Raw genomic sequence first — 25,777 nt, 5'->3', positions numbered from 1 at the left:
TTACATAAACGCACACTGCACTTGAGTTATTCACTGCACACTTTGTAATTTTACTTTAAGATATTTGCACTCAGCCTTTATCACACACATACCTGCACAACTGTACAGCTCCTTCTTTGTACCTTTTGCAAATGTTGTGTTTTTACATTTTATTTTATCTTATTATTTTTAAGTTTCTTGACAGCCTGTACTTCTGTTTTAAAGCCTTTTGCTCCTTCACTCTACATAGAAGGTTTTGCACCATAACACCAAGCTAAATCCTTCTATATGTGAACAAACTTGGCAGTAAAACCGGTTTTGATTTTAGCTTAGCATTTACTATCCCCTTGTCCACTCAAGGCTTCCGTAGATAGGGTCTTTGACATGCTGTGTACCAAACATGTCTTCTTCTGGCCATTTACAGTAGCTCACATTGTGACTAAAGTCAGCCCAGCTACATGTACAATGATGAATTTGGGCCACAATAAAGAGGTTTCTGAGACATGATGTTACTGATTACTGGTAAAATAATCATTTTTTACAAAAAAATATTAACACATTGTAAATGTCAAGTTTTTGTTCCATCATGTCTTCAGTCTTGTCTCATTGTAAACCACACTTAAAGCTTCACATGGACATCGTGGCTATAGTATTCAGATGATTTTGATGTGCTCTTGACTGCATCCTATAACATAATCAAAACCACACTGTGCTGAAACAACACATGTGGCTGTCATGCGAGTGTACAAACTGTGTCTCATCTCCAGTTGATATCTATCAATCCTTCATTTTAGAACAAGATTGGTATGAGAACACGACACTGCCAATAAAATCTTGTGGATGAAGTTGTCCCTGTTAACCTCACATTTACAACCCTGATCTTTTCGATTTATTGGTTTAAACCTCAGCCTGTATCCCTCCAGAAGACGGATTCCTGTCTGATTTTAGCCAAGATTTAGATGCAACGACACAGACGCCAGTGAAATTAGCCAAAGTGGTTTGTGTTGACTTAAGAGCTCCATCTGCAAGTTCTTCTAAACAAAGAGATAAGGTGGAACATCAAACTTATTTAACCTCCAGAAACATGTGGCTGTTTTTTCACAGAAAGTCCGAGAGCTAAAGCAAGTAACTATTAGCTGACTGACCTATGAGCCCATTACCATTTGGCTCTGTGAAGTCACAAGTCAACTTCTCTGCAAAGCTATGAATCAAAGGGTGTTATGGGCGATGATAGGATGCACAGGAACTTTCACATAGCCTGAAAATTTTGAGATAATTTGTCACTCGATGCAACAAACTGCAGACTTTCTGCTGTTGTCTTGATAAGAGTGATTCCTTTGCAGCTTGGTGATGGATCTTTTCCTTTTTTTATTAGGTAATATATTTCAGGTTACTTAATGTTTACATGTTAAGGAATATGCATACAGTAAGTAAACCATTGCTATACACTACAGCTTTCATAACCTAAGCTCAATTGCAATGCCCCTAATATGGGAATACATAAATTCAACAAAAAATAAAAAAATTTTTATCTAACTGAAACAGCACAGATGCCATCATGTCCTAATCATAGACTGTGTTGAACATGTTGTAGTCTCAGTGACGTCGCCCTTTGGTTTCTAAAAAGCCACTCTGAAGCCCAAATGCTATCTCTGCCTAAATTTGGATCGAATGAGAAACAGGCGTAGTGATGGAGTTAAGGTGAGCTACCAACGTGCCAGTCTGTCAGTCAACTCAGCCACACACAAATGTATGCAAAGATATCCACAAGGCCTTCATGACTTCAAGATAGAGGAGTTATAAAAAAAAATTGACCTCCTGTCAGTTTTAACTAATATAAAAAACGAGCTATATAGACCAATTTGTTTTTTTCCCCCTTTATTTCTGCTATAAAAATTGACATTTTAATGAGACCTGGTGAGGATTCATTCGCTGTTGAAGCCTCAAGTGGACACTAGAGGAACCACATATTTTTTCCTGCATTTAAAATTGGTTTAATTTTTCAACACTGGAGGTTGCCGCTGGTAGAGCATCTTGTGCAGCATATCTGAGTGATTGAAAGTTAAGTTCAGTTAATCCCTGAATTAGATGTATTTTCTGTTAAATAAGCATTGGACTTGGTGTTCTGCAGGGCGTCTTGGCTTTGCAAATGAACTTCACAGCCACTTGTTTACAGCCCTCCACATGCATTTAATTCTGCAACGCTGGTCATTCTGACTTTGCGGTTCAGTCAATGCAAAGAAAGGCCAACTTAAAGCCTCAGCGGTTCCCATGGTCGGGGAAACATTAACCCTTCATGCACATTTGCCGCATGACTGGACTCTGAATGGGTGGACAGAAACCCACTTGGACAACAGGAGGGAAAAGCAAATCAAAATCCACTCAGCTCTTGGCAGAGGCCGCTGTCAACCGCTGTGTTATTGTGTAAAGCAGATAATGTGATTTCCGGACAAGAGCTCTCTTCACACCTCTCTGCAGCAGCGGCCCACTGTGAGTTAAAACTCTTTAAGATGAACTCCAAGAGGGCGATTTTCTGAATACACAAGACCAAAGCTCACATTCAATAGAGCCCTGATCCATTCAGGCGAAGTCCAGGTCCATTAAAGTTGCTAAAGACTCAAACAGTGATGACACAAGAAGACACTGCAGGTCTATGCTTCTTCACTTTCCTATGGATGGTGTGCAGAGATAAAATTCAGCATTTTCACCCCACAGCCATTTTCCTCTGACAACTTGCTCAGGATCTGAAGCTTGAGTGCTGTTATAATTTCATACTGCTGGGTTTAAGCTTTAGAGTCTAAAGAATGATAAAGAGTAAAGATGTGTTAAGTCTGAAATTGACCAACATATTTTGTGTGACAAGTTTAAATACAGTTTCAATGGCAAGTCAAACTATGCGATGCAAATACTGTATGTGCATTATCAATCTCTGGTGGCTGTGTTGTCAAATCATATCAGTGTTCACATTTTCCTGACGTTCTGAGGTTGCATCAGACACGACTGGTGTGACCCCCATTCAAAATTCGTGTCCTCTAGCGGCAGGCCCGACAAGTATGATTTTCTTCTTACAAGCTCAATTACTACTACTTTTTAAAAACATACCTACTAAGCTGCATATATAGATTTTTCGGACTCAGTCTGTTAACCTCTTGGGGGTGAGGGGGGGCAGCCATGAGCTACCGGTAGCTTGCGTTGGAGATTCCTAATTTAAGGTATTTATAGGATAGGTCCTGTGTATTTCGTTCAGGCTTTAACAACTAATGCAAGCATGGAAGTTGATTTTAAGACTTTACTTTTTCCTACGGTATCATGTAACACGATCACAAAGTGTTAACTGGGAAGCGCTTGAAATCTAAATTTGGCTGGTGTCCAAATGTAGCTAAAATACGATGTGAACAACAGGATAGACTTTATTGTCTCCTCAGGTAAATTTGTCTTGTACTCCAGTGCTGCTCACATTTAGCTGCCTCCACAGTAGAATCAATTAATAAGAAGAACTCTAACAAAAGTCCTCATGTAAACAGAGAAGCATGTGGATAGTTGTTTGTTTTTTTTTAATTTCCTATCAAATGTGTAATTCCCCTCTGAGATATGGCCTGATGTCTTTGTGTATTTTCACCGTCTTTTGAGTTTCTGATGAATTAAGAAGTGAAATGAAAACAATGTGTGTTGATGTTAATGCTTCGTGCAACCTGGAAACAGCATTAAGACATTAAAAGAGCATTTTCAGCCTCCCACCCTGAGTGAGACATCCCAGGGACGTGGCTTTGGTGTGAAAGTGTTAAATGGGTGGAGGAGCCGTGTAGTCGTTTGGAAAATAATAGTAATGACTGACTCAAACCATGTTGATCTAATTTCCAGACACATTCGATTCAAACATTTTTTATTGATGTCATACAAAAAGTAATTCCTCCTGCCTCAGACTCTAGCTGCTTTTATTATGAGGAGTTCTTCAACTTAGTCGGTCACTGTGTGAATCATGAACCCGCTTCACCCTGACACGCCCAACCTAATAAACACGTTACTCTGCCAGGCTTTGTCATCATTCTTGGAAAGTCTTTAAAGTCTGCAGACTTCACAGAAATATCATTATGTCAGGCTAAATTATAAGCAGAGCTGCCTAACATAGTTAGTATTTTCCATAACAATTCATATATTCCATTAATCAATATATGACATTGCTGTGGGTTACAGTTGAAAACAATTTTCTCCATTTCTGAAGCAATTAAATGTGAAATATGATATGTGAAATATTTGTGGCTTAATCAACAAGACATGCAGTAGTGGGTAATTCCGTCATCTTACTGTACAGAGATGATGAAGAGAAATCCAAGTGACTGAGACATCACATGTATTGTTTTCTGTTTGTTCTTTTACTGGATGACCACGCAGGATTTATACGATATGTTTATAAAATTGCACACGGACATGGTCGCACTTACCCAGAAGATACTGAAAGAAAGAAGTCAAACAGTGGTGACTCATTGTTTTTAAGAGACAGACGACTTAACTTTCAGCTAGAGAATCAGACAAACTAACAACAATTTTATATATGCTCATCTTCTCTATTGGTAGACATTGTTTCCTCTCCTCTGTTACTTTATGATTCAGGTTTCTAGATGTGTTTTGGAATGATAATCTAACCTAGTTCAGCTTCAAACGATGACCTCCTGATAATGAGGTAATTGTGTTTGTGTTTTTAGCTCGCTGCCCTCACAGGCTGCGCTGACTGACAGACTAAACTTCCTCTAACAGATATCTTCTATAAAAGCAAAGAACAAAGCACATCTGGTTCACTGGCTCTGGAGTTTAGGCTCAGGCTTTTCAGGTGAGATCAGGAGGAATTCAGAGCATGTGGTTATTTTGCTAGGTTGGACTTTTAGAGCGGCTGGACACCTGCTGCAATATGAGTCCAGGTCTTAGTCTCACAATCCTCCATAATCTTTCAAAATCTCACATGCTGATTAATAATAAGTTCATAAACCTAAGCCAAGAGAACGCTTCCTTATTAATGGGTTAGGGTGGTAATATGTTTCTTAATTGTCTCTCAATGCTTTCTTATATACCAAAATGATGGCCTTTGTTTTAAACCATATCACTTTCCTCTCAAGGTAAATAAAGTAAAAGAAGCATGCTACAGGAGACACAAGCAGCACAGCTTTACACAATTTATTTACTGTATGCCAAAAAGAATCAATATGATTATGTACAGTGAAAAATATATAATGGAATAGTCATCTGATGTGGAGATCATCTTTAGAGAATCACATTTAAATGTATATGCTTAAAATTAACTATAGACGAATATAACAAAAAAAAAATAACAGGAGTGGACAAGTCGCTAATACTGCGGTGGTGTCGCCCTTCAACAGCTGTAGGTTTGAATGTGAGCTTTCTGAACCTTTTATTACTTTTTTATTTCAAAGGTTAATTTTGGGGCTTTTTCTGCTTTTATTTAGAGAAAGGACAGTTAGAGTGAGAAATTGGGTAGAGAGAGGGGGGAATGACATGCAGTAAAGGAGCCACAGGTCAGATTGGAACCTGGGCCATCTGCTTGGAGAACCATAGCCTCTGTACAAAGGACAAGAATATAATAATTATAAGTAATTTCTGCCTTCTCTGAGTGATCTGTAGATGGTATTTAGTTGTTCAACACCGGAAGATTACTGAAATTATCTCGTATAATGTTCCTCTATTAGCCAGGTAAGAGCTGCATGTAATCCTTACAGAACAGCTGAATAAGCAATAAAAAAGTGCTTATTGAATATCTATAGAAATGTATTTTACAATTAACGAGTCTAAGATGATCAAATGCAGCAGCTGATTGATTAGTATGTAGAATATTGTTATATTAAACAGCATTTCATCGCATTTTATGTGATCTATAATGATGTTAAGTTCGCATGATACCTTCATCAGCAGCTGTCTGATCTTTTTATTCTAACTATGAATGCTGCTGTCACAGTAAGCCGCCAGCAGCAGATGCTGAGATGCCACTACAGAAAAGGCGGTCACCACAAGATGGCAGCGCCCACATACCGGCATTAGGGATTCGTCTATATCTTCTATCCAAAAATACTGATATTAATATGGATCACTTAACCCTTATGTGGGTCAAATCTTTGGGGTGAGGGCGTCCAAGTCTGAGAGACGTCTGTCCAACAATGCAGCCGGCTTACTGGCCGAGCTGGGTGTGTTATTACAGATCAGCCGGCACAACGGAGCTTGAATCAGCAGAATACCAAAATGGATGAATGAATGTGTTTTCATCTGCGGTCATGCTTCAGCTGAGGTATCAAGAATGTCTCATCTCATGTGATGGAAGACTGCGTGGCACAGCAGAAAGCTGCCATAACAGATACAGCTGGAGCAAAAAGGGACGATCAAGAGACTGAAGGAGTTCACCCATTCTGACTCCCAATGGATGAGGGACTGTAGTATTATCTCTATTTTGTGTAAAAAAAATAAATATCTGGCAATAAGGAAATTCTTATAGACACATCATTAACCATGAGTCAGCACTTTTTTTTATACTTATATTTATTTTTATACAGCTAGATAAATGTATACATAGTATACAAATACAAAAAACAATAATATAAAAAAACTGTACACGATTTAAAAGAAAGACAAAAACAAACTGTACAGCACCATCTTTTAGATAGTATGATTGGACCCTCTGAACCAAAACCAACTGGAAATTGAGACAAAAATATGAAAATAAAAATGAATTGAAGGAAGTGTTAGCAGTGTCAGTCAGTTTTAATGGTGAGGCTACATTGTAATAAACACAAGATACTTGTGCTCTAAAGACAGGGTAAACCTAGATGAGCAAAATTCCCACATGCACACGTCTTGACATTATTTAACAACCAGCTGTTCTTGTCCCATGTGAAAGAAAAAGTAATTCATGTAGTTTTGGTGCCTAAGCTATAGCCTATGAAGAAATGAATATTGCCACCATTATCCATCTGTTATGTAAGCCACTTATCCTGTTCAGGGTTGCGTGGGGCTGGAGCCGATCCCAGCGGTCATTTGGCACTGGTACAACCTGGACTGGTCCCCAGTCAATCACAGAGCAGACATATACAGACAAGCAACCAGTCACACTCACAATCACAACTTTGGGCAATTACGAGTCCCTATTAGCCTAACGAGCGTGTTTTTGGACTGTGGGAGGAAGCTGGAGAACCCGGGTGGGACAAATGCATGGGGAGAACATGCAAACTCCACACAGGAAGGTTCCTGTCCCACTCATAACAGAACCCCTTCTTACTGTGAGGTGACTAACCACAGCACCAACATGCAGCACAACCACCAGGGGGTTCATTTTTTCCCCCAAGTTCTTTGTTATAGCCTTCAGATTGGTCTTTTGCCATCACCAACAATCTTAGTCTTAAAAAATCTTAGTCAAAAATCAAGCTATTAATCCTGGTTGGCCATAACTTTTTATATAATCACAGGTAACCACTTCCTAAAGCCTTCCCTGCTTTGTCATGTATTTGGCGCTTCATCATGTTAATTTGAAGAAGACTCTTAACTAGAGATTCAGACCAACGCATTTGGAAATATTTACTAAGCCAATAAATCAAGAAAGAAGTTGGCTCCTTGTCTCATAAACCTTCATCCAATCAAATTTATGTGTGCAACCAATAGAGGCCCCCCCCTTGCTGGCAGTAAGACATAATGCAGGTCTGCATGCTACACTAATGAAACTGCAACCATTTCACAACCTTCAACACTTGTTGGTAAACGTGTTAAATTGTTGCAGTTTAATTAAATCTAGGCACCAATTAGGTTCACTCTGACACAACACAGCAGTTTTGCCAATGCGGCAATACCATCAAGTATCAACCCAGTTTAAAGGGGGAGTCTATCTCCTATGATGTCTTATCCATTCCAGTTGTTTATTGATTAACTTTGACATTGGTAGTGTTTACTTTTAATCTCAAAGATGTTGAAATCCTTCTCTTTAATACATTTCTGCCTGCTCTATTGTTGAAAATGGCAAATTTATAAAATACTGAGTCCAGACAGGCGCCTTCACACTTTAGAAACTTAGGGTGTGACAACAAAACTGGATTCTTACCAAATCTTTTTAGGACTGCTGATACATTTTCTACTTATCTTCACACATTTTCAGCTGTGCTGGAAATGCAGTAACAGTCATCCAAAGAAAACAAACCCTGTTCCATCAACACAATTGGAAGCCAGGAAAGAAAAAATGTACTAATATGTGTTTGGTAACTGATTGTGTTTTAGGGTGGATTCTTACTTAATATCATAATGTGTGCCAGTGAAAACATTAGGCGTAACACTAAAACAATGACCAAATGCTGGAGCAGCGCAGCAATAGACTGACATGATCTTGGAGTTTCCCAAAAAATTGAACCTGCATTGTGTCTCCATTTAAAGGGATACTTCAGATTTTGTCAGTGGGGTTGTATCAGGTACTTGTCAAGTGTATTCGCCACAGGAAGCTGGTGAGCTCGGCTATATCGCTGCAGACAGGGCCAATGTTACCTTGTTAATTAAGCCAATTTGAAGTAAAAACCCAAACCTTAATAAATAATGACGACTCAAAAGTTTGCTTAAGAGGATACTTATATGGACCAGAGTGCACAGAGGAAAAACTTCTTTAGATGGAGACTCAACAGGTCCCATAGAGAGAGAGGGGTGGAACTGGAGATTTCCTGATGGTGCAGGTGTATAAACTGTGAGCCCATGTGCATGGACCCAGAGAGCTATGAGTTGGAAAAAAACTTCAGGACCTTATCTGAATCAGAGGATACCAGCGGCTCACACGGGCCTGCAGTCGGCATCACTCAACATCCAGAGCTCCCTGCTGTACTGAATGCTGAATTTTACTGACCTTCAAAATGTTCTAATAAAATTGGAAAACCAGTAAAGCATAATGGAAATTTGTCTTCAGAGTAATTTATTTTAATGCGTTATGACACAACCCGGCTGAGCTATATTAACAAACCCTACATGAGGCCCCGGCAGCCTAGTGGTTAATGTGCAAGCCCCATGTACGGTATGGGGGCTATAGACCTCCAAGCTAAATTAGATTGGCTCCATCTGCAGTGATATATAGCCTAGCTTTTGAGTTTCTAAATAAAGGGGTCTAACTGACCTGACATCTCCTGTGGCTAATACACATACTATTGAGGTGTAAAACATACAACCTCACTTCAAGAAATACACAACTTCAGGTCATGAAGCAGCTGAGCAGCAGAAAGACAGAACCATGTGCAGGATGAGAAAATACTACAATCAAACATGCATTTTACCCAAAGCAGAATATGATGTTAAATTGTCATTTGAGCACTCCCTTATGAACACTCACTTCTTGTGTTCATGGAGCTGTGATAAACACTTATGACCAACATCTGAAAAGGATTATTATCATTATTATTGCTAATCAGGTACTGTTAACCTGCTGAAAAAGCACATAGTATGAAGGGAAGCCATTGATGCTTTTGGAGTGTTTTGAAAATTCTCCTTTTTTAACAGACAACAAATTCTTCATGATTGCTCAGACTACAAAACAGTGGATCTTTTAAATGTCCCAAAATAATAGTTCCTTGAGCCCAGAAATATGTCCTCAGGTCCCTTGTGTTTCCTGACAACAATCCAAATCCATCTGTTTGAACATTTAGTCCGTTACAAAAGAGGGACAAAAGCAGCTAATTTCGAGAATATGGAACAAGTGAAGTTAAACTGCATTAAACTATTAAAATCGTATACATGTTCATTAAAAACACAAGCAATAAATTCATTATCTGAATGACCTAATGGGTTGATTAGTTGATTTTCCCCATCTTAACAGCCATCTCTTGGGCTTCGAGGAGATGAGTTTTGATAAGCAAAGACAACTTTTAAGACCATTGACGCACACAGTGCAAGTGAAATGGCAGTAAAAAAAAAAATACTTATTAAAATCTCAGCAACACTTTAAGGTACTGTAGGCAAGCCGGGATACAGCCTGTTACCGTAGCACCGAGGCTTCTTTGAAAGTAATAACTCTTTGGCAACATGGAACAAAAAGCTATATATGCTCAGTTTGGTTTTCACGGAACAGACATGCATGCATTATGATTGCACTGGAAAAAGTCTTAAAGGTCCCATATTATGCTTTTTCTGGTTTTATATGCTCTTTAGTGTGTTTTCCAAGTGTCCTGTGCATGTTTAGGCACATCTATATGCAAAAATTCAAAGTCCGCGGAAACGCGGCTTCTCCTACATCCTCCTGTTAGCTTTAGCATTAGCTGCATGTTACGCTCGGTTCTAGCCCCCCTCCATAAAAATTTGTCAGTGCGGCGTCATTGTCAGTGAGATCACTGATCTAAGTCCATTGGCTCGTTGTGTTGAGCCCAGCAGCTCATGTTGAAATTTCCGAGACTCGTGCTGAGCAACTGACCAATAACGACAGAGCGGATCGGCAGACCAATCAGAGCAGACTTGGCCCACGTGGGGTCTAACAGTGTGGGCTCAGCAGAGTGTAGCTGACGGACTCAGAGCGTAGAGGGAGCAAGGAGGAGCAGTACATGAAAACAGACACTTTTTTAGAACTTTATCTATTGTGAACGTACAAAAGTAGGAACATAGATTAAATATATGAACCCCAAAAAGGGCATAATATGGGCTCTTTAAGTACATTCACTACAGAGTATTCTCACATCTTACCTCTGAGTACACTTATTTTCCTCCTATAAAAACATACTCTTCATCTTTTTGGTCTGGGGTAATAGTAAGAATTATTTGATACTGGTGAAATTCTTCAAGATCGTATGCATAGCATGTATTGCAGCTGCAGGTAGAGAAGCTTGTAAAGCTATTTGTCAAGATGAAATACTCAGACCAGCAGCTGGCTTTGTTTTCTACATCTGGCAACAGCCATTGCAATGTATACAAAGTATGGAAAGAAAAGAAAAAAGGTGAAGAAACAGTTTGAACCTGTAGAAATAATACAGTACTGTGTTTCACATTTTGATATAGTGAAATAAGACAAATTTAATTTCACTGGTGAGATAACTGCACAGTGTTTCTGCAGAGTTCTGCAAAACTTAACCTGTTTGTTCAGGACTTGTATGTGTCTTTGTTGGTTCCTCTGATCCCATGCATGTAACTACACCAACACGTTATGTTTCTGAGCAGTCTGTGTCTCTGCCCCTTTCTCCTCTTTCACTCTCTGTATGCTCAGACCCCGTGTCATCTCTTCTGGTAGAGGTAGACAGTTAAAACCTGCTGCAGAGGGACCGACTGTTTCTGTCTTCTTTTCGCTCATCTTGAATGATGCCTGTCTCTTCTAACATCGGAAGAAGACCCTCTCTGTCTCCTCTTCTTTCTTTCTTTATCGCAGCAGACGCCCCGTCAGGAGCAGTAAGGCTGCTTTTGAGACTATTTCTACTCAACGCAGCCTTGAAATCCTTATCATGCTGATTAGAGCTTAAGGTTCATGTCAATACATCGACTTGACTGACAAAAGAAGTCCTCAGGCTGTGTCTTACCAGCTCTAACATGGCCTCAGGTTACAGAGGTCCAGTTCCTGAGGCTTCCTTCTTCCAGCACAATGGTCTCTAGGTAGATTCAGGCCGTTGTCAGTCATGCAGCGCACCGGCCGCCTTTTAAAGCCCCTTCCACAGGACTTGGAGCAGTGTGACCAGGCGCCCACATCCCACATGGGGCAGGGATCCCCACACGCTCTCACTGCTGCAGGCCTGTCAGTGTTGTCACAGTCTTCTGCAGGACGCCCCTCCATGCTCTGGCACTGCACCAGCCTCTTCTGCAGACCGGTCCCACACGACACAGAGCATGAATCCCAGCCCCCTGTCACCCAGTGGCTGACCGGCCTCTTACCCATCATCTGCTTCTTCGCTTCGACCCTGTTACTGTCCGATAAGACGCTGTTCTGTGCTGTGTGACTTCGCTCCTCTTTCTGCAGAGTCTTCTCCTCTTTGCTCTCCTTGGCGATGTAGAAGGAGTAACGTACCCTGGGAGGAGTCATCTTCCCCACAGACAGCACCTCCACAGTCAGAGGCTCCTGCAGGGGTCTGGTGGCCTGAAGAATCTCCACAGAGCTGGAGGTGCCGCTGTAGCGCAGCAAGCTTCCCTTAACCAGCAGGTCGCGCTCCACGGCTGACACCACATAGTTACCGTTCAGTAGGTACTTGCCATGTCGATTCTTCACTGCCAGGTAGTTTTCATCACTGACCATTCCTCTGTAGCCGCGTTGACGGATATCAACATTAGAAGCTCCGACTGGAAGCATCACCACAAAGTTGTAGCCATGACTGAAAGGAAAGGGAGGACATATACAGCATTAATGATGCTGGAAGGGCAATACAAATTCCAGCAAGAGTGATAGAAATGTACACTTGAAGTGCATGACATGTATTAAGATTAATCGCCTTTTTAGACAGGATAGAGGTTGATAGGAGAAAGGAGATGGCTATGAAGTGGAAAACAGATCACCTGTTGGAATCAAACCAGCAACATACAGGATGCAACATCTCTACATCAGGGTCTCCAACATGTTGTACATAGCTCACTACTCAGCTACTCATAGTTTCAGTAGTTTGCTAAGAGGTTTAAAGACTGTTTGTCAAAAATCCATTGACTATTGAAAGCCTATTTTCAATTCAATCAAATACACAGACACCCCCCCCCCCCCAATACAACATATCAGATGTCAATAAAAAGCTGATGCTACTGTCAAGTTTGTCAATGCTTGAACATAACCGCTCACGTAGCAGCACTAACACTTCCCATTCAGTTACTGTATTCTATACGCTTTCTAAGCTAAAGTGAGTTGTTCAGTGCTATTAGTAAAGCCTGTTTAGACTGGATTCTGACAAACAATGAATGTGGCCATGCCGAGAAAAAGCAAGAGGAGTGGGAAAATTGCTCTAAATTTTCAGGGCTGTAAAGGGATGGTGAAGGGATCGATGACCGCAGATGCAAAGTTATTGTCCTGGCACTGCCTTGGGCTTTGAAGCAAAACATGAAATTGATTTAGAAATTTTGACTCGGGAAGCCCTTCAGAGACATACTAACTGTAAATAACTTCTTTAACCTTCATGTCTCCTGGCACTTGAGTTGTACTAACAAGTGTCACAGTACTTACATTGGTTTGGTGAACAGTCCTGAGACCTTCTTGCAGCCCTGGTTGTCCCCGCCACATACACCGCACTTATCAAACTTCCTATTAGAGTCGAGCTTGCCATCGCAGCCAGCCTTGATGCATTTTCCTTGAACACATACGGCCGAGGTGTCAGGAGAGCAGGGCGTCCCGTCCACAACCTGCAGAGTCAAGAGACATTACATCATGCAGGAACAACAGGGAGAAGCAAAGCACAAGACAGAAACTTTTGGCCCATATATGTTCCACCAATTTACAAACTTCATTCTTCTGACTAAACAAACACAAGAAGCCAAAGAGCTACATAAACAGAGAGTCAAAGCTGCACCACAGGGAGTGTACAGTGTCCTTCAGTGTAAACGAGATGTTGGCTTGCGTTGCTCTTACAAGATTGTTTCCTCTCTCGTTGCATAAATAGTTGCTGACAAGCCACAGCTGTGAAGGGATGCTTTCCCTGCATGTTTCCCTGTCTCTCCACTCCATCAATCCTCCAGCAGCAGCCGCTTTCTCTAGTGCCAACAACAAATCTCCTTTTTACTGAATGACACATCTCGTCTAAGGGTCAAACTATACCAGGTTAGACTCCAAATTCAGAAACCCTTTTCAAACACAGGTCTGCTTCATATTTTTACCTACATGTTTAAACCACACCTCCCATGAGGTTTGAACTCATGATGAGGTGTTCAGTGACAACAAGTTCACGTTGCATTAGCGAGTATAAGACTTGATACCCATTAAGCTCAGAATAATAACACAGTTCCCAATTGGTATGCCTAAGCTTTCTAGACAGATCTAAGTGTGGCAGTACTTTGGTTTTGTATTCACAGCAGAGTAATGAAAGCTGACAGCACTGCTCCATATACACTCTACAGGCTGCAACCACATTTGCACTAAAGCTAGCAATTATCGGCCCTCAAATCAGCCTCCAGATGGTTGGGTAATTACGTTTTGCTGGTAAGGTTGGAGCAGTCAATATGTCATTTGCCTAGAACTTTTCGGAACTCATCAGAGTTTCTCTAATAACACAGTGTTCCCAATCACTTCTCTAATGAATTTCATTTAGAAATGAAGCAAAGTGGGCCATTGATTCAAACAGTTGCAATAATAGTGTGAAGAAAAAAAAGAATAAATCAGCTAAATACCTTTGGAGCGAGGACATAGAAGTATCCAGTCCCGTTGGCGCGGCAGATGAGCTTACATTTGTCTTTGGGAGAGATGCCTGAATATTTGGGAACCCAAACCACAGAGGATCCCAGTCTGTTGGTGTTCAGGTTCAGGCCATTGAACGCCTCACACTGCTCCTCACGGTAACTCTTACCTGTAAATGAAAAAAAATGTTATTTCCACTGTGCATGTCAGGCCTTTTATTTTTTATCAGCTCATGTGCAACAGACACCCAACACAAAAATCTTGGCCCTTGCTTACAGGTTCTGCATGTGCAGATATATGTTAACTGAAATAAAAGCGACTCAAAATTTTGGCCTTGGATGTAATACTTGGTTCAGCAACGACTGTAGGTAGAGTTTTTGTCATTCTAACAGTTGCACAATAAGGAGCCTACACTAGGTGAGATAGAGACACAGTTAATCTTTCTAAATAACTATACAAACCCTACAAACTTTATAAATATTAGAACACACGCTCTTAGTAGAGCCCCATGCTTTAACACTCAGACAAACCAGGTGTGCTGTACCCAGTAACAGATGTTGAGGTCTAATTGGGCAATAGCCTCCTTGGGGGAAAGGTGATCAATGACAATTATCACCCACAGGTCTTTTATGTTTGTATGTACTGAGATAAAGAGTACCATACCTGTGTCAGCACAAGGGTTGAGGTTACAGGAGCGGTATTTGATTCGAAGGCCGTAGCAGTATTTGCCTCCATTCTCAGGTACAGGGTTGTTACACTCCCTCTTGGCCAGCTGAACTCCTCCACCACAGCTCCGGGAGCAGTCTCCAAATGCACCCCACTTCCCCCAGCGGCCATCCACCTTGAATCAAAAAAAGAAAATGCACTTTGGTAAACAAATTTGTATTCAAAAATAACCAAGCTGGAAAGGATGGTGAACTCTTTCCACACTCCCTCACCTGGGTGTGCATGGTGCTGTTCTTGTCTGAGCAGGCTCCTCGGTAGCAGACTTTTCCGTTTCCGCAGTTGGTGCCATCCGCCCAGGGGAAGTGTCGCGTCTGGCAGACCAGCTGACCGCGAGCTTTCCCGGTGCACCACAGCTTGGAGCAGGGCTGCATGTACGGGCAGGGCTTGGACCCCAGTCCGAAGGCGAGCTCACACTGGCGGTGCAGACTGTAGCTAGAACCAGGCAGGTTGTCTGAGAGGGACAGCTGCCTCTGAGGCTGATCCAGCAGACAGTCTCCTACAGAAACAAACCACAGACTTTAGAAAATGTGGAGGTAGTCTCAGTGATGTCACCCATTGGTTCCTAAAGAGGCATTATGAAGCCCAACTATAGCGGCTACCATATTGGAAACACTGACTTAACTTACAGTAACTTAAGCCAACTTAACTTGACATTTCTGTTGCTTTTTGCCCGCTCTAATAGCCTTTTTTAAACTTAGGAAACTTAAATCTGCAATCGTTTTCACAGGGGCCTTTAGAAATGGAAGATGCTGCTTGACGAAGAACACAGGGAGAACTTTCATGAGCTCTGCAGTTTCCCTAACAAAAAAAAACCCTCTTGGAAACATTCAGATTCAGATTACTGAACTTTAATATTCAATTCTTCCCCTTTTTGTCTTTTTACACTGTTTATGTTCAGTTATTGTTGCTTTTCTTAGTTATAAAAAGTGAACTATTCATTTGCTCTGAGCAGGACCAATCAGAACAAACCAGCGTGAGCCATAATACATCATGGCCATGAAGAGATTTTACAATAGATAATGTTCACCTCCTTTGCCTTTAGCTTTGGCAGCCACATGTTAATCAGCCATTGTGATTATAGTGGGCCAGCAGACGCCTTGAAGCCCTGCATGAGGGTTAATATTTCCCAGGGCTGTGTTTGATGTGACAATTTAAAAGAAAGGAGAGGGCCAGAAAAAAAACTTTGTTAGTTAAACACAATAAAGTATAAATGTGGAATGTTTGACCTCTTCCATGTTCAAACGGAGCAGACATTTTTAATCATAACAAAACAGTGCCAAGGTCTCTCTCTCTGTATTTTTTTCTTTCATGGATGCAATCAGATTACAACCAGCTGAGAGGCATGAAGTCTGGACAGAATTAGAGCTACGTCTGAATCCATGGACTCATACAGGACGTGTTTACTAACCGTGACCTCTGTCCAGGAACTCGGTAATGATGGCTGCGCTGCACACCGACCAGGGCCGGCTCCTGTCGATCTGAATCAGAGTGGGAGACATCATGTGGTTGTCCTTCAGTTTCCCGAAGACCTCCTCGCATGCTTTCACGTTGTCGTGGGGCATGTTGAAGACGTGGCCTGAGGGAGGGAGCGAGAGACAGAAGGTCACGGCTTTGTAAAGAGAAGAGTAACAGTAAAAGTAAGACCCGGATTAAAGAGAGAGCGAACAAAGAAAGTTAAGGAATCCATATACTAATGGAGGATAATTATAACTCAAAACAAGCTTCGATCAAAAACAAACAAAAGAAGATGATCTACATGTCAGAATCAAACATTTATAATTAAAAATGTGAACAGTAAAAACAAAATTTCAAAGTTTGGGTCCAAAAATGAGGGACGCATCGGTTAAACATCTGTATCGGCCCTGTTGACAAACATTGGCTCATCAGCAAATTAAGTGGTATGCATGCCAGTAGCCGATGTGTGTCTGTTGTTACAGACTAGTAACCCTAACTACTGATTTTGAGATCATTTTTATTGGCAGATAAAGTCAACTGTTTGGACAAACTCTAAATTTGTTTTCTAAAATGATACAAGACGTCGGCTATGTAGGAGTCTTTTATAAAGTCTCTGAGAATGATCAGGGACAAGCAATTTGTACGACATTTTAAGAGGAATGGCTTTTAGCACATAGCTCATTTAAAAACAAGCAAGAATTACAACAAATTAATGAAAAACATCATGAAATTAATCTGCTAAACTGTTATTTAAACATTTTTATCAGCCTTTGAGTTTCACAATTGGTAAATGGAAAATGGACTTGAGCTTGTAATGGAGCTTTTCCAGTCTTCAGACTACTCACAGTGCTTTTACACCACAGGTCACACCTACACATTCACACACTGATGGTAGAGGCTGCTTTGTAAAGTGGCCATCAGTATTAGCTATCCCATTCATACAGATTTATACGCCTAAAACGAGGAGCAACTCGTGGTTAAGCGTCTTGCCCAAGGACACATCAGACATGTGGCTACAGGAGATGGGGATCAAACCCACGACCAACTCTACCAATTGAGCCACAGCCGCCCCACATGTACCCGCATTCTTGCAACTCTAAAACAAACCCTTCTTTGAGAGAAGGTACTTCTTTTTCAATCACAGCACGGTTTAAAACTCAACGAGCTGTTGTTAAAATCCCTGGGAAGATAAAGTTAAGTGTCTACAGTAATTACCTTTTGCCAGACATCATTACAAACATGTATGTATAAGGCAAAGCGAGCTACACTTGGCCTGATTTAAGGCTGATGTCATAGCAGACAGGAATGTGCTCGAACATGGGAATATTCAGCGTGGCATACGTCCATGTTCTAAACCAGGCCTGACAGGAGAATGTAGTTCCCAGGGAAATCATTTCAGTCCCTAAAATAAGAACATGAAGTGCTTTCCAAAAGAAAGAAAATCTGTTTCAGAATTTTCAGTCATAAAATAGGACCGTTTAAAGGGGAAATTGTGTCATTACTTAACATGTGTATATATGTGGACGGCGTAAACCAATCCCTCCCGTGAGGCCTCATGAGTTACTTTTTCATCTGGTCTCAGGCATTAGCCTTGTTTCTTTCAGAGATGTCTCAACCACTGACGATCGAAAATCTGACAGAAAATCAGATTTGTCGTTATTAAGAGATTTAGGAGTGTGTTGGACTATATGCAGTATATCATGGCACATTCAATTTCATACAAAAAGCTGACAGGGAAGGATTCCCTTTGTTCAGCTTCTTTTTTCCTCACCTGACACACTGAAAGGGGTCATTTAAATCTGCTCTAAGGAGAGAAAAAACAACATCCATAACATCACACTGAATCTCAGTGTTGTTCAGGATTTTAGAAAATGTGTGTGTTGACTTTCATGAAAGGGGAGATGGAGTATCTGATATTTCTCTCGTGTCTGTTGATTAGATCACAAGCAAGCTGTAACCGTCTGATGATCGCCCATGTGGTGAGGAATTAGTCATTTTCAACCATTTAAAACTGAGCTTGAAGATATGAGGACTCTTAAGATCATATCTTTCCCACAGGTGACTGGAGATGCTGACTGTCTTGATGTGAAGACATCTGATTACAACATGCACTCAGGTAATACATCAAGATCGTGTTGTTTTTTGCTCAAATTAGCTGATACCCTTTGTTTTTCTCATCTCTCAAATCAATATATCTCTCTGTGAATGCAGGATATGCTGGCAAGGGACAACACTATCCACAGTTATATTGAGCAGGATTTGGTTACATGCAGGAAAAATAATCTGAGTCAGGGAAGATGGTGAAACAGATTGGCAAAAATGCAATCTAGGAGCACATCAAACCTTTTGTGCTCTAAAATGAACTTTTTATAGTTTCCCTAATGACATATCCCTGCATGTAAATATAGAAAACAATCAAGTTTGAGGCCACAAAACGTCTGATGATAGACATTGCGATGAGGAATTAGTCATTTTTAGCCACTTCAAACTCTGCTCTAGGCTATGAGGACTCTTTGAGGATGCAGATGCTGCATCATTTAGGTTTTTTAGTGAGACAGGATTTCTAACCAAGGACACATTTTGAGTCCTGCCTCATGTCACAGATAATCACTAACTAAAGTTACCTTGTTTTCACCATTTATGTCTTTTGTCCTTTCATGGGTAGGCGTCTTCATTGGTTGTTTTTGAGGAAGTTTTGAGTTGGAGTGAGTTTTCTAAAAAACACCCATCATAAAAGCCCATCATACCAGTACTTAAAGGGGAATTGTTTAGAACTTGGTCATTACTTTTACATATTTTAGGGTTCAATTAACTAATAAGTAGTGAACATCTTGAAATAGCTTCAATAGATTGCTTCAGCCAGAAGACGGGCTGTAATAGTTGCATCCTTTCAGGGCAAATGTGCCTGATCAAAGAACAACTAGCATGCGTTGGCCTCAACCTTGACCCTGAGACCTGCTGGTTTTGATTGTGCCCATCTGATGAGGGACTGATTTGCACACAAACAGGTGAATGCAATTTAATAGACAACCAGCAGTGCTCCGGGATCACAACTGAGAATCACAGACACAAGAGATCATAATGAAAAGTTTCAGAGCCCCCTGACCACAAACTTTTCCACACTGATGAGTCAGGTTCACATTAGTCAAATCGGACTTGATTGATTTTTAAAGTTAAGATTATATTCATCTATTTCCACCCAAGGCCACATGTGTGCCAGTGTGAATGTAAAGCAGGTAACATGGGGTATTCAAGCCCTGCTGATTAGAAAACATCTCCTCAAATCTCACAATCATTGGCATAACTTTCTTACCAAGTTCATGGGCCGTTGTGAAAGCTGAGGGCAATCCATCGTCTTCAATGACAGAGCAGCTCCTCTTCGGGTCACACATGGTCCCAACGTCTGCCATCCCCAGTGTGTCACAGGTCGTGGCCCCACAGAGATCCTGAAGACAACAATGAGATTAGTGATGTTATCTTTGAAACAACTTTCTCTTTAAATGAAGCTTCACAATATCTGATAGGGCTGAAGCTGTGATCCAGACAGGTTTTGTGTGTTGGATGCAGGGAGCTACAAACTGAACAAGCCATAAAGAGCACTAATGCAATGCACATGGGACTCTGGTTTGCTTGTTGCTGCACTGCTCTTAAAATATATTGGAGCTGAGGGTCAGAGGAGAAAGCCCACCACACACTTCCTCTTGGTGTTAAGTGGGAGAGGTAGATGAGTACCACCTGCAGCACAGGGCACAGGGTAAAGTTACACCATGAGGGCTTCGCTATAGTCTCCTCTTTACATGGGGGCGGCGACCCCCAGCTCCTGCAGCCACAGCTTGTGTCCTTGGGCAACCCCACGTTGTTCCTGCTGCTTCGTCGGCGGCTTTTAAGTGTGTATGAATGGGATTAGTTACTTCTGATAGTCACACAGCAGCTTCTGCCATCAGTGTGTGAATGGGTGAATCAGTAGGTGTGACATGTTTGAGTAGTCAGAAGACTAGAAAAGCACTATACAAGCTCAATTCCATTGGTGATGTGTTGGCTCTTGCTGACCATCTGTCTCCATTGTTGGGTTGTCGGAGTCATTAGGGGCTATGTGTTAAATATGTGACTGATCAGTAGGGCATAAGGGCATAACTGGGGGCAGGGGTTTCCTCACTTTCATTAGGAGGCATGTATTTTGTGTTTTATTTAAAATGCTATATCTCTAACTCTGTATACAAAAAACCTGTGAATGACGGCTCTAGATTGATGGATGACTTTTTACTTTTTCACTACTAAATCGTTTTGCCCTATAGACATTTTATGTCCTAATCACTTTCCTTATCCCCTTACTTTTCCTCTAGGGCCTCCAAGAGGTCCACTTTTTTTTTTTTTACAGAAATGTTCACCTTTAAGGCTTTCACACATGCACAAAACTCCTAAATTTTATGAAGTTGGCTGCAAGTGTGCAGGCAAACAGCCGAACCTTTTCTCTGACTTTACCCAAATTGTTTCCTGCTAGCTCTCTAAATTTGCCGCATGAAGTCAGGGTGAGCTGATGTGAGAACACATGAGGAAATATATACAGGAAAATTCAGCTCAAGCATGCAGGAGGTGTTGGTGACGTTTATCCTGGGACCAGAGCACAAGAGTGTATGCAAGCAAAAATTCTCATTATATCGTCAAACTCTGTTGCTTTTCCTGCCAATTCCACGCCGTTCTTCTTACATCATGTCGCTGATTAACATTCCACTAACTTTTAAGGCTACACTTAACGCAGGACTGTCCAATGACAAAGGGAGAGTGGAAAGTACGCACATTCAATGTCCTTTCATTTTGAGGATGTTTGCATGCTGGTATTAGCATTTAGCTCAAAACACCACTGTTTGGTGCAGGTTCAGGTCAGTCTTATACATATACAGAGGCTACAGTCCTTAACGCTTTAGCCCCAGGTCGAGTTCCCAGCCACGGCCCTTTCATGCATGTCCACCCCTCTCTCTCTCTTCATCACGTCACTCTTCAGCTGCTCTATCAATATCATCAAAAGGCCAACAAAATAAATGAGTAAAAGCCTTACAATCTACTAGCTTTGTGACTTTGGGTTTTGTTATTTTACATGACAGGGAGAGCTGTGAGACTTTCTGGAACTATTCATTATTATTGGAAGTATCTATTATTATGGGAACAGTAAATTGTTATCAGAAAAGACTCATTGATTAACAAGAATATTGTTGAAGCTTGATGAAAAGCTTTTTCTGTGCCTAAAACTATTTCTGTGTTTTATTATTTCTGGAATTTGTTTTATGTAATTAGATCAAAATGACTTTCCTGTGTGTTTGTAGTGACCAATGTAAATATGGACACATATTGGATGGTGAACTTGCAAACCCAGTCACACAATGAGGGCCCAGCGGTGCCAGAAGCTCCCTCTGCCAGCCATGTGTCTTCCCAAACACTTGCTCTCCATAACCTGTTACAAGGTTTTTTCCACCATAGCAGCTTCACTTATTGTGCCCCGCAAGGACGACAACATCCAACCTGGACTTTCCTACGTATAATTGTCCTCAGTGTAAATACAGGATTTTGTCTGGGCAGCCGGTTGGTTTTGACCTTGAAATGTTTGTGGCTGTTGCTATGCAGTGAAGGAGACAGGATGCGTATCGGATGGCTTAACTGGATCTAATGGAAAGCAGGCGACAGCGAGCGGGCATTGAGGAGAGAAGGGACATGGAAAGTTAATGATTATGGGGAAATATTTATCCCTCAGTGATCCAAGTTCTAGTAGCCACACTGGATTATCAGCCATGACTCGGCTGAAGGCTCCAGAAAGTCTCAGTTTACACGAGTTTGAATGAATGAACAGTAACACTGGAGTCTAATTGGATTCATAGAAACCTCTCGGATGATTAAAAGTAGGCATGTAGTGACTGAGCTCTGTTTAATCAGACAAGAGGTGAGGTGTTTCCTGGAAAGAAAAGACTAGGTGGCTCTTTTCCAGTGACTTACTAAAGTAAATGAGGGGGACTTGCAAAGCTTCGCAGTTCACAAGCTGCACCAGCCTGCTATTTCATTAAGGGATTGCTAAACTGGCATTCAGACTGCAAGCATCTGTAAAGCTGGGGAAGGCTTTTTGTTTTGGAAGCATTATTTTGTTAGACTTTTTCAAATGTTCATTATATCCTCCCAAAATTAAGCATCCTCAACAGAAAAAAAGATGGAAATCCTGTAGTTGTCACAGGTCTGTAATGAATCCGCCAAGTCATTTAGTTCTGACCAAATGGATTCTTCTCTTGTCTACCTAGATATCTGCCTAACTGCATGTGACCTGTGTGCAAATTGCATTTAAGTATTTGCACAAGAATTAAAGGACTGGTAGCCCTATATACTTATCAAACTCTCTCCTCTTTTGCTCGTGCAATCTGCATCCTTCCCTTCCTTTCTACTTACGGTCTTTCCTCCTCTCTGTTGGGTCCAGCCAAGGTCGGTTGTACCCAGATGTTACATGAGAAAGCAAACAGAAACAAGCAAACCCAATTCTCATAAAATTAAATAAATTGTCTGAACACATCTTGTTGATGGATAGTTAACAGTGACGGCTCTCCCTCTCCTGGGCTCTTCCTGCATCATAAGTAAGGCAGAGCACGTTCATGTGTTTAGGGGAGGGGTTTGGGCATCTTTCCAGTTGGATATTTTAAGGTCTAGCTTTACTCTTGCTGGTGTCTTTTGAACATCCTCATTTTGCTTTGGTCTTTAGGTAATATACTCTACAGCAACAAATGTTTTTTTCTTTTAATTGATTTTTTTCTTGCTTTGAATTGTATTTGCTGGATGTCTTATGTCTTATATGCATATAGAACCATACAGTGTTGTATTGTTGCTTCACCATTTTGTTAATAAACCCCCCTATAAATGTTCCTTTAATCTTTTTTTGAAATAGTTTTTTTCTGGTATAGGAAAGTCGATCAAGGCTTTAAAATTCCAATATACAAAAAAAAACAAAAAACAGGAACCTAGAAATGACATCATTTGGTCGTTTTTGTGTGTTTGAGAGTTTGAGAATTCACATTTACCTGCAAAGTTCTACTAGGAGAGAAAAATAGGATTTGTGTTGCTTTAGATAGAGAGGGATGGGGAGCTTTGTACAACTTTGCACAGAATGTCTCATAATCCGCCCCTGTACAGGTTGTGCATGTGTTTCTATCATTGTCTTTGCAACACCAATAAGATACACCACAGCTGGGTGTCTCTTCTCCCATGCTTACCTGTCTGGTGAACAGTATTGCAGTGTCCCAGTAGTCCTGGTGCTTGTCGTTGTGTTTATTTAACTTCTTCTGCCAGGAGCAGAAGTTGCGCAGAGTCAGAGCTGCATTACTGGAAACCTTTGGTCCCTTGTCAACTTCATTTATCACCATGAAGCCTACCACCACTATGTTTATTGAGTTGAGAATGCTGGGGTGCTTGTAAAGGCGGGCTGCTACTGACATCAGGGTCAGGAGGTAATGCTTTAGGTCATCCCCGTGAAATTTGGCCATAGATTCATCTGCCACCACCAGCACCTCCACAAACCTGGGGATGGAGGCGAACCTCTTGGACCTCCCCAAACTTTTCAACACAGTTTCAGTTAAGCTATCAATCTCAAGCTCGCTCATGTGTTTGTATTTCTCCAAGGACACGTTGAAGTTGGCGTCAGGTGTAACTCCGCACCTGCTGGTGAAGTTGCCGCTGGAGTGCGCAGCGCGTCTCCGGCGGCGGATCACATGTGTCCTGTCGAAAGAGTTTGCGAATCCAGACGCGGCAGCTCTGTCTTCAGTCCGGCTCAGGCCAATGAAATACTCCATGCCGTTATAGGAAAACCCACCGTGGAGACCTTTACACAAGCTGAGCGCTGCGTAAGAATCCAGATCTGCGTTGATATCGCCGGAGTAGAAGCAGTCCCTCAGGTCAGCTGCTGCAGAAGTGTTGAATGATGAGGAGCCGCTTTCAGGCAGAATGCTGCCCGGTGCGAGGAAGCTAGAATCCGGCGTGAGATGGAGGTAAAATTCCTGTCTGAACGCGCTTAACCTGAACACAATCTGTCTGTCATTCATCTGCTCCGCGCGCCGGTGCAGATGCTTCTCATGCTTCTGGTGATCCACACGAATAGGTATGCAGAAATCCACCTCCATGCAGTATGTCACCTTTAAATAAAGTAGGAATTTTGTAAGAACTACTAAAGAACTGATAAGTATAGCCATCTCGGCTCGTGCCCAGCAAAGTCCACTCTGTAATTCGGCTGAGTTTGCATGCGCTTTAAGAAGTTGTGCGCAATGGCACGGAGCGCCACTTGTGCGTCCTAAGGAAACTAAGCACCCGAGATGCCTTTCAGGTTCATTCCCATCTTGCACCGTTTCCACTCTGGTCACCGATTCCTCTGAGCTGCTGAGCTTTAAAATCGCGCGTAAAACCCGACGATCTCTGACAAGTGAAATCTGGGTATGTGCGCATGAGATCGAGAGAGCTCATTGGTCATGCAATCTCAGTTTGAGCTGCACTTGTAACTCTCCAAATAGTGTTGTTGCTGTACATCATGTGTGACAGGAGCTGGAGCATCACCCCTCCCACCCAGCGCCCAGACTCACTCCGAGAAGGAATCACAGGGTGCAAACACACATTATGCAAAAGGAAACAGAGAAAGTGGTTACATTTGAGGATTTTTCACATTGATATCAAAATAATGCAACTGATACTGCAAGCCGTGAAGCTAAAGATGGACGATTTTTTTCTGCAAATTCTCAAAATATCTTGTGCCATTTCCACGTATTTCTTACTATTTATTTTACATAATACGTTTAAAAACACATTGGAAAGTTTCTCTTTATTACAAACGCAAACATTGTATTAGAAAAGTAATCGCAGAAATAAACTTTAACACAATGCCATTTCTGCAAATCATCATGCATAAGGAAAAGTTAAAGACAGTTGAAAATTGCAATGCAGGCAAAGAGCGACACCTGTTTGAGCGAGAAGTCCACTGGAACGTCCGGGCAGCCAAACCGCATGAAGAAGTTTGTTTATACTGTATTGCCATCTTGTGGCTAAACATGTTAACTACAGCTTGGTAAACATCACCGTAGAAAGAACTTTCCTGGCATTCAAGGCTTAATAAACATTCTTACATGAAAACCGTGTGCTTGATCTTGTAAATCAGACGCGTAATTTAGGGGAAAAAAATCTCTGTAACAGAATGAAAACCATGTTTTGTAAGCAGGATGTGTTTGTGCAAGTAAGAAAAACATGAATTATATTTCTGTTAGTATTTTGAATTAAAAACATAGGTCGTATTTTGCCAGTATCCATTTGTATCGA

General features: G+C 41.4%; 1 protein-coding gene across 1 annotated transcript; it reads right to left on the bottom strand.

Annotated features, from left to right (window-relative positions):
• Window positions 1–5,133: 5,133 nt before the first annotated feature.
• LOC109992324 (A disintegrin and metalloproteinase with thrombospondin motifs 15) lies at window positions 5,134–25,210 on the bottom strand. The gene is made up of 8 exons (XM_020644874.3): window positions 23,695–25,210; window positions 19,767–19,899; window positions 16,407–16,574; window positions 15,211–15,494; window positions 14,936–15,113; window positions 14,266–14,441; window positions 13,109–13,284; window positions 5,134–12,275 (listed from the first exon to the last, which is right to left on the bottom strand). The coding sequence occupies exons 1-8, from the start codon at window positions 24,664–24,666 to the stop codon at window positions 11,498–11,500; spliced, it is 2,865 nt and encodes a 954-aa protein (XP_020500530.1). The 5' UTR covers window positions 24,667–25,210; the 3' UTR covers window positions 5,134–11,497.
• Window positions 25,211–25,777: the final 567 nt, after the last annotated feature.

This window comes from Labrus bergylta, chromosome 11, assembly GCF_963930695.1.
Source record: "Labrus bergylta chromosome 11, fLabBer1.1, whole genome shotgun sequence".
NCBI classification, from domain to species: domain Eukaryota; kingdom Metazoa; phylum Chordata; class Actinopteri; order Labriformes; family Labridae; genus Labrus; species Labrus bergylta.
This window is presented reverse-complemented; position numbering and strand designations above follow the sequence as displayed.

Excerpts from the sequence above, each read along its gene's own strand:
- LOC109992324 (XM_020644874.3), bottom strand. The coding sequence starts at position 24,666 with ATGGCTATACTTATCAGTTCTTTAGTAGTTCTTACAAAATTCCTACTT. Across the intron at positions 19,900-23,694 it reads CAATACTGTTCACCAGACAG|GATCTCTGTGGGGCCACGAC; the intron begins GTAAGCATGGGA and ends TGTTGTCTTCAG. Across the intron at positions 16,575-19,766 it reads CACAACGGCCCATGAACTTG|GCCACGTCTTCAACATGCCC; the intron begins GTAAGAAAGTTA and ends TCCCTCCCTCAG.